The sequence below is a fragment of the Magnolia sinica genome, chromosome 15 (genome assembly GCF_029962835.1).
Source record: "Magnolia sinica isolate HGM2019 chromosome 15, MsV1, whole genome shotgun sequence".
Taxonomy (NCBI): Eukaryota; Viridiplantae; Streptophyta; class Magnoliopsida; order Magnoliales; family Magnoliaceae; genus Magnolia; species Magnolia sinica.
In genome coordinates, this window is record NC_080587.1 from 3,298,302 (window position 1) to 3,308,229 (window position 9,928).

At 42.9% G+C, this 9,928-nt stretch overlaps 1 protein-coding gene across 1 annotated transcript; it reads right to left on the reverse strand.

Moving 5' to 3' along the window:
• Positions 1 to 544: 544 nt before the first annotated feature.
• Positions 545 to 3,705, reverse strand: LOC131228088 (putative disease resistance protein RGA3). Its single transcript, XM_058223918.1, has 2 exons — positions 3,613 to 3,705; positions 545 to 3,511 (listed from the first exon to the last, which is right to left on the reverse strand). The coding sequence occupies exons 1-2, from the start codon at positions 3,703 to 3,705 to the stop codon at positions 545 to 547; spliced, it is 3,060 nt and encodes a 1,019-aa protein (XP_058079901.1).
• Between the last annotated feature and the right edge of the window lie 6,223 nt (positions 3,706 to 9,928).

The following is a 9,928-nucleotide window of genomic DNA, read 5'->3' on the forward strand; positions in this document are numbered from 1 at the left end:
GAGGAGTCCAGAGAAGCTAGCTCCATGGATTCAGAGTAGTTATCCCCCGAGGAAGACAGTGCTTGACCTCAACACGTCCTTCCTCGCTTCAAGCGTTATATTTATTTTGAAACTACTAGTTTTTTGGTCCACTAATCTTGATATTGCTAGGGTATTTACCTGATGTGCAGGTAAGATGCTAGCATGTGTGGCCACATTTTGTGATGTAGATAGAAAGGCTTTGTCTGATCTTCACTAATTATACATTGACAAACATACACATAGGAAAGTGTTTTTCATGCCCACATAATGGGAAGTTTCACATTTTTGTGTGCCCCACACACAACTAATGGTGGGCACCCACATCCGAATCCTTCCTATGGTGTGGCATACCTACGTTTTGGGCCAGCCTAATTTTTGAGTTCCAGGGTGAGCACGAGGCAGTGTGGATCTCTTTCACATTATCTGATGAGAGAGAGAGAGAGTACCTGGTTGGCCATGATATTCTTTGAACCTTGTCTACCTGATGGATCTTCTCATCTTCAGCGCCTCATTTGATTCTTTCCTAATAAATCTGAATGTTTGGGATGTGTGATATGTTGCTCCAATCCTCCCCTCTGCATCTCTCCGCCAGCATTGGACTGTGGTCGATTTTGAGATCGGTAAGGCCTTGCAACCCTTGAGGCAATGACCGCAACTCGGGGCAATCCGTGATCTGGAGACTCCTAAGCGACTTGAGCTGTCCCAAATCATCAGGAAGAGACCTCAATTTAGAGCAATAGTTGATAGTAAGAGTCTCTAGTGACTCCAATTGTTTCCATCCATAGGGGAGACATGTCGTGTTTTCTAAAAAAGAGATCTCAAATGTCTTGAGGCTTGGGAGGTTTGGTAATGGCCACAAAATCCCACTGCTCGACGTCACTTCAAAATAATTAACAAGCGGTAGGGAGCACTGCATCCCACTAATTTCGTAACATTCCCAGATGCGAAGGGACGTTACACTTTTCGGGAGGTGTGACGGCAGAGCCTTCAGTTTCGGGCAGTAGCTGATTGTTAATGAGTGTAGAGACGGCATTATCTCTCTATCTTCTAATCTCAACTCCCACTCCTCCAATTCATACATGTTACTGAATTCGAGCTCTTCTAGCTTCGGGAATGCCACTCCGTTTATGCCCCCACCACTGCTATTCCCGTAAAACTCACTTCCCACCCGTTTTACAAGACCTGCCACTATTCGAAGGTATTTAAGCAAAGGTAGTCTCCCTAGCCCAGGCAACTGTGTACAGTAATTGCAATCTATTAATTTCAACTTGACTAACTTTGAGAAAGATGAATAATCTCCTATCCAGGTTGGGAACTTGGAACCAATATATCCCCTAATTTCCAGCTCTTCTAGGTTAGCAAGTGGCGGCCGGAGGGCTTCAACTACATTTTCCATCCTCTCCACCTCACCATTTCCCGACATTTCAAGAGCATCATCTGGTGACATTTTTAGAAACAATACGCGAAGTTGTAACTTGTTCTCCAGTTGTGCTTCCTTAGCCTCATCCATGCTTGCCACTCTCTCCAAGTGTTCTATTTTTAGCATTCCTTGGAGAGAGTCAAGTCGCTTCAGCTCTCCAATCTTACATCCTCTGACGTCGCCTCCCACGATAAACCTACGCAACGTTCGAAGGGAACTTATTCTCCCTAACCCTTTGGGTAAGTAATTTAGTGCCCATGTGCATTCAATTTCTAGATGTCTCAAGCAGACCATTCCACTCATCCCACTTGGCAGTCTCTGGAGTACTGTACAAAAATTCAACATCAAGGTCTGCAAATTGCGGAGATGAGTCACTGATTCCGGCAACTCAACTATCTTCGAATAAGACAAGTCAAGATATCGTAAATGCTTCAGCAACCCAATTGAGCTTGGCAATTCTTTAATAATTGTGTGAGTACCACCGAAATCCAATGCCCTAAGGGACCTAGCGCATTGGAATAAATTATCAGGGATGGTACGAATTGCTGATTCACTGATCAGGAGGAGTGTTCGCAATTTTTTTGCATGACATAGAGGGGCAGGAATGTGGGAGGTTTCCCTGGTGGCAATAAATGATGAATGACGGACTGTAAGTACAGAGCTGGAGTCCGACTTTCCATTCTCAAAGATGCAACATTCATTCTTTGTAATGAATTGGATGAGATCATGAAGGAGATCGTGCATTTTACACATAGTTACTCGTTCCTTGTCTACAGATGCATCTTGAAGCAAAGACCGCCTCAGTAGATCATCAAAGTACTCTCCCCCAATTGCTTCCATCTCTCTTCTTCCCTGCGGCTTGATGAAACCTTGAGCTAACCACAACTTTACCAATCTATCCTTTCCCATCTCATGATCTTTCGGAAATATTGAACAATATGCAAAACACGGCTTCAAATGGAGAGGCAGATTATAATAGCTCAACAACAAAGCTGGTAAGATACCATTTGCGATGTCTGGTATTTCCCATGTTTGGCTTTCCAAGATATTCTGCCAATCTTGTGTGGACGTCTTCGAACACATCGCACTTCCCATTACCTTTGCTGAAAGAGGAACTCCTTTACACTTCTTCACTATCTCTCTTCCGATCTTTTCCAACGCCTGGCAATCTTCCCCTTTCCTCCCAGCGAAAGCTCTGCTACTGAACAGTAGCCAGCAATCATCATCGGATAAACCTTCCAATTTATGCATGTAGGCGGATTCACTGCATGTACTTGCAACCTTCTCGCTGCGAGTGGTGACCAAAATCTTACTTCCGGGAGCACCTCTTTGCAAGGAAAGCCATAGTCTCTCCCACCTTTCACTATCATCGTTCCACACATCATCAAGTACAAGCAAGAATAGCTTGTCCTGTAATGTTTCGATAAGCTGCTTTTGCAATGAGTCTAAGTGAGAATTAGAAGGACTTGTCCCTCCAGCTGCTTGTATAATTGCTTTTGTAAGATTTATGAGATTAAAATCATCAGAAACACAAACCCATAAAACCTTATGGAAATGGTTCTTCACCCTTTCATCATTGCAGATCAATTGAGCAAGAGTCGTCTTCCCCAATCCGCCAACGCCTACGATGGAATTAACATGAATCCGTCCCTCCTCACAACTGCTCCCGCTTATCAACTTGCTTATTATGGTATCTCTGTCTCTGTCCCTCCCGTGAATCTGTGATTCGTCTACGAGCGAACTCGTTTGAGACTCGGCCTTGTGAAGCTCACTACCACCACGGAAACTGTGATTCAATTGAAAACTGAAATTACTTGTGTCAGCTGCAATCTGATCCAGCTTCGCCCTTACTTCTTTTATCTGACGAGCAAAATCGCGTTGTGATGCGACTTTACTGATAAATGTCTGCACCTTATCTCTGAGGAATGAAAACCACTTTCGTTTTCCCTTGCGCTGCCGATCGTCACCGTCATGGGTCCCTGATTCAGATTCTGGGGGTGGAATCATCTCAAATACCACGTCCTCCACATCGTAAACCACATCTTTGAACTTTTTAACCAAAGTTGAATGCTTTGGTTGTGAAATTGCATAATCTCAGCATCATTAAGAAGTGCTTGAATGGATTCCAATGTAGAAGATATCTTTTCAAGTTCTGCTTGGGCACCACCAACCGAATCAACCTCTTCTCCGAGTTTCTCCATAACCTTTGAAACAAGTGCCTCTCGAATTTTCTCCATAACCATCGAAACAAGTGCCTCTGCCATTGTTTCAGAACACACACGCACAGAGAGAGAGAGAGAGAGAGAGAGAGAGAGAGAGAGAGAGAGAGATCAGATGCAGGAAATTGAGAGGGAGAGACCGATGAGATTGCAGGAAATTGAGAGGAAGAGACCGAGGAGAGATAGAGATGATGAAGATGAGATGACGCGAGATGAGATGAGAGAGGGATGAGAGATGAGATGCCAGGAAATTGAGAGAGAGAGAGAGAGAGAGAGAGAGAGAGAGAGAGAGAGAGAGAGAGAGAGAGAGAGAGAGAGAGAGAGAGAGAGAGAGAGAGAGATGAGATGCCAGGAAAATTGAGAGAGAGAGAGAGAGAGAGGGAGGGAGATTGCAGGAATCTGAGGAGAGAGCGATAAACGTCGAAGAAACGAAGAGAGAGAGAGAGAGAGAGAGAGAGAGAGAGAGAGAGAGGTCTGTGAGTCAAAGATTCTCTGAATGCTTAAGAGAGGCTTCATGCATCAATCTACACTACGGTGGGCCCCACCCCGTGTGTACGTGGACGTGGACGTGGACGTGGACGTGGTAGATTTCTCGGAAACATGCATGTCCTAAAATAAGCTCGAAAAACGGGTGGACGTGGTAGATTTCTCAGAAACATCACGGTGGGCCCCATCCCGCATCCTTGCGCAGGAACAGAGAGAGAGAGAGAGAGAGAGAGAGAGAGATCAGATGCATCGTCCATCACGCTCTGCCAGAGTTCATGGGAAACAACTCCGTCGGTAGTTGTAACACCCAACGTCATTTTGGGCAAAGCGATAGACTCTGTGATAGTTCACCACCGTTTTAAAAATGAAGGAGACTTTGACCGTACCCATGGTTTAGTTGCAAAGCAATCCAGATCGTCCAAATCTCTGATCCATCTGGAGATGAAGCGCAAGAAAAAGACACTGACAGATGATAGTGCCCGTCTTTTTTCCTCTGTTATTTTCTTTTCACTTGAATTCCGATTACCCAATTTTACTTTTGACCATCCATTTAATATTGTTCAATTGGACAGTTAAGATTTCTTCATCAGTGATTTTATAGATATACTCCGTCCACAACGTGCCCCACATCTAGGGGTGTACAAGGGTCCAGCCGAGCCCAACTGGGCTTAACCCAACCTGGCCCGGTCACCAGCCACACCCAGCCCAAACCCAGCCTGGCCCGGTCACCGGGCCAACATGTTCAGCCCGAACCCCGCCTGGTAGCAATCGGGCCGAATTCGGGCCAGTTTCGAACCTTTGAGTTCGGGCCAATTTCAAACCTAAGTTTGAGTCAGTTTCTGACATTATATGCCGATTAACCATGATAGTATTCCAATAGTAAAACTTAAAGTCATTTGCATCCAAAATAAGATTGAATGGAATATGTGCCAAAATGAATACAACAAAGGTGTGGTACCCTGCAATAGGTGATCAGTTCTATTTGCATCCTGACACAAAGGAATCCTAAGGCTACGATTTTGAAGATAGTGAAAGTAACGTCTTACCTGTTGTAGTAATAAAAACACTATTTATTCTTTTCTCTGACTTCCCGTCCATCAACTTGCTATAAATGAATGAGGGGAAAATGACTTCTATGTTAGTTTTCCACTATTTTAAAAAATGATAATGACTTATCCTCTTCATTGTGGCACTGATGTTCAGCTATCCAGATCATCCAAATTGTGAGTTCTATTGTAGATGGGCTGTATCTCTAAAATAGCACTGATCAATCAATTGTAACCATTCAATTAATGGCTGACAAATGGGTGGTTGGGAGTAAAGTAGCACTTGGTCCAAATTCAAAAGGAAAAATCAAATTGTTGGTTTATGTTAAACTATTTATATAATTTGAGCTGCTGCAACTACACCATGTGTATAGTTAAAGAATCTTCCCCATTTTTTAAGTTGTTTATAACTAACATATGGAATAATAAATACTTTGATACCCTAGCAGTGGAACGGATGATAGGCAAATATAAGAAATCATACATGTGACACAAATAATTCAAATTAAGTTCCAATTAATATAAACAAAAAATCAGAAAATATCTTTTTTCATACGACCGCCGCATTACTGAAATTTGTATTGAAATGAAAAATAACCTACGGTCCTAAATCAGCGAAGTAGTGTCGGGCCGAGTTAGGTCAGGTTGAGTCAGGTTTCGAATCGAGTTGGGCCGGGCTGAGAAAAATGGCCTGTCCCGACCCGAACTCAATTTCGAGTCGGACCGAGTCAAGCTTTTTCGGGCCAAGTCGAGCGAGCTAACCGGGCGAGCCAGGTTCGTGTACACCCCTACCCACAACTTAGGCACATGGGCCACCAAATGGTGGTGAAACTATCATAAGAATCTACCCATTTGGTCAAACCATTATCCTCACCAATAAAAAGATTCCTTTCAGGCAAGAGTAATTATATTTATATGATATGGCACTCATATTTCGACAGTATACATATATTTTATGACAATTCGTGCCTATAATCATGCAATCTAGACCATTGATCTGTTGTATACAAGCATGGATAGACTGATAAATCAAATATTTTATTGATAGGAAAATGATAAGGTTTTCATTAGTGGTCCACAAATAAACGCTTAAGGAGAGAAATGCAACAAGGATCTAGATTCAAATGAAAAAGGTCTTAATATTGATCATCTGAATCTTTCAAACCTGAAGAATTTTGATTCAAGCAATATCCACAGCTAAAATCAATAGACCAATGGCTTGGATTACCAAAAAATGCTTCCAACTTGTGAGATATGAGAACGCATGTACCGTGAAAATATGCGGGCCAGGTATCATTTAATTCCTCAACCGATAAAACAGGAAAGCTCACATCTAACAGGTTGTACGGAAAGTTTCTATCCGTCCAGTGGATATCTTATGACCTATCGTGTGTTTGAGAAATCCATGCCGTCAAATAGGTTTGTCCCACCATTGGAATGAAATTGAAATAAGTATTCCCATCCATTGACTAGATGGCCCACAAAATGGAAAATAATATCTGGACGCTTGTAAATAATAAGATAAATCATCGCCCAGTAAATTAGTGTATGGGGCTCATTTTTAAACACAGTAATCATGATCATGAGCCAACCTATCGGACAGTTTAGATTTCACACACACATGACATATTGAAGCTATTAGGTTAGTGGACGGAAACTTATCATCCAGTGGATTGGACGTGAGCTTTTCTCCTAATAAATTACTACATGTTGACCAGCTATTAGGTTCCAATGTTAGCTCTGCACCATTTAGAACATATTAATGTGGGTCCCATTTCCAATGGAGCATATTTCTAATATCACACTGAATCACTGATCAAGCAATGCCAACAATCCAACCAATAGCTATTAAATCAATTTAAATCTTAACTAGCCAGTAATCCGAATTCAAAAGAAAAAAAACATAAAATCACAATGCTAACATTATCTGCCTAGTGCTATTTTTCGGTTGAACTAAGTCCTAGTTATGTTCCTAGCAGAAAGTGTTTGAAGCAGACTTATTGTAACCCTCTTGCAAAGTAGTTTAAATATCGGTAGGGTGCGAATATCGCCTTATAAACTACGACATTATTATATTGCGCCTTAAGTTTATATTCAAGTGAATAATTTTCTATCTTTCTGCATCAATCCTTACATGTGCAACATAAACCCTAAAATTTTAATCATAATAATATACACAATTTTTATTGTTCGTGCCTTGAAAATCATATGTGATGATCTTATCAATTAAATCGAAGATCTTCTTTATAGATCAAGATGACCGGGAGTCCTATTGTAAGACCCGTGTCCTAATCCGTACTGTTCCGTTAGCTTCCGCGGTCCTTCCGGTCAAATTCCGGCAACCTTCGCACCGTATTCGGTGTTTGCGCACGATCCTAAGCCAGGTCCCGCGCACCGACGTCGGCTCGATCTGAAACTTATGTCTTGACGATCGCGCCGTCGCCGCGGTTCCAACGCCGTGACTTGCGCACCGAACCGATACCCAGGTAAGAAGATGCCGATCAGCGTTTATTTCGAAGAAACACCGCGCGTTGCGGATTTCGAGGGAATCTCTACACAACTAGTCCCATTAATTAACCATTAAATGCAACCTTACCTCAAGTACTACACCCATTCCCTCTTTTTCCAAAAGTCCACCATTCTTTCCACCTCACCACTCCTCTTTTCCAAATTTCAACAACAACCATACACCTTTACATTTTTTTCAACCCAACCCATCACTCCATCACCTCACCTCACCCCTCCATATCTTCTTTCTCTCTCTCATTTCTCATATCTCTCCCAAGCAACTCACCCCCCCCTCACGTCCAAGCTTTCTCTCTCTCTCAAGTGTGGTCCACCTTCCATCTTCCATCTACACCCTCTCATCTCTCATCCCCACCATCAAAAGTCCATCAACCTCCATTAAAAGTGAAGGTAAGGAGCTAAGGAGTCCAAGGGAGCAAGGAAAAGGAAGATAAGGTGGGTGATTTTCCATTATTTTAAATTTTAGGGCCCACTTGTTGGTGGGACCCATTTGGATGTATGTGATCTAATCAAGAGGGCCCATAGTGGCGGGGTTCCTCTATCTCACCGTATATCTCCCTTTATCTCTCTCTTTCTCTCTCTTTGTAATGGTGTGGATCCCACCAATATGTGCTACATCTACCCCGTCCATCTACACCAGACGGTGTGGCCCACTCCACTGCAGGTGATGATCCACACCATCCATTGTTTGGATGGCCCAATGCATTTATATATATATATATATATATATATATATATATATATATATATATATATATATATGTATATTTTATATAATATATATATAATATAATATGTATCATATATATAATATATATTATATCCATATATGATGGTGGGCCACATCTACGTGGGACCCACCATAGCAATGTGTTTAAGTGTATCGTCCAGCGTCCAGGGGACGTTGGCATGGATGTGTACTAGCATACAAAAAAAAAAAGGGAAGGAAAAAGCTACTTTTAGGGTGGACCATTCACATAGGCCCCACCTTGATTCAGATATTTGATCCAATCCGTCTATCCTCTTCCTTGGGTTATTTTAGACGTTGAGTCAAACTTTGGAACCAATCCGGTTCTCAAGCGGGCCATACCATAGGAAATAGACGCATCACCATTGAAACCCACTTTGACCCTTCCATTCGCCAACAACACATTGCATATTGGTCTCATTTCATCGATCATGAGTCGTAGAATCCCATGGCTGGGTCGGATCAGACTGATGTGGGCCCTACAATAGAAAATCCACAAAAAAAATTGTTTTGTTTCAAAAAAAAAAAAGTACAAAGGAGGCAGCAGCAGCGTGGTGGCCGCTGACGGACGGACATGCTGGGGCTCACGGCCCCAGCTGTGGGCCCCACCTTGGTGCTTTCAACCATCAACACCGTCCATTTGATGGGTCCCCTCAGGCCACACGTCCACTCCAAAAATCAGCCATAAACGGAACTCAGGCGGGCCATACCATTTAAAATCATGTGAAGACATGCCTAAAACATATAAAATCGTTGGTGGGGCCTACCTGAGTTTTGGATGCAAATGAAACTTGACTTGGACCATTAAAATTTTGGGACACACGCAATGAATGGGCTGGATTGTGAATCACATCTTGGTGGGCCCCAAAACAAAAAAAAAATATAATAATAAATTTTTTTAAAAGGGCAGCAGCGCTGCTGCTGCTGAGTGACGAGCGGACGGTTTAGCTGGGGGTCACGGCCCCAGCTGTGGGCCCCACCTTGATGCATATCTCCCATCCAAACCGTACATTTGATGGGTCCCCACATTTTATCCGTCCATGCCAAAATTCAGCTGTATATGGAACTCTGGTGGGCCACATCATTTAAAATCATGTGAAGACATGCCTAAAACATATGAAATCACTTGGTGGGGCCTACCTGAGTTTTGGATGTCACTGAAACTTGGTATGGACCGTCCGTCAGGTGGGACTCACACAATGATTGGGCTGGATTTGTGAAACACATTTCAGTGGGCCCCACATCCGCCCCAAGGTCCAATGACCTTATAACAGGTTGGACGCCAAATATCGCCACGGTGGGCTCCCTGCCTACGTGAACCCATCCACGGGTTAGGATGGAAATAAACATCATCGGTGGGCCTTTGGTCCACACCACCCTATCAACGGGGTGTGTGGAAAATAAATAATACAGTGGGCCCTATCCAGGCCCACGTGACTTTATGAATAGATTGGATGAAAAT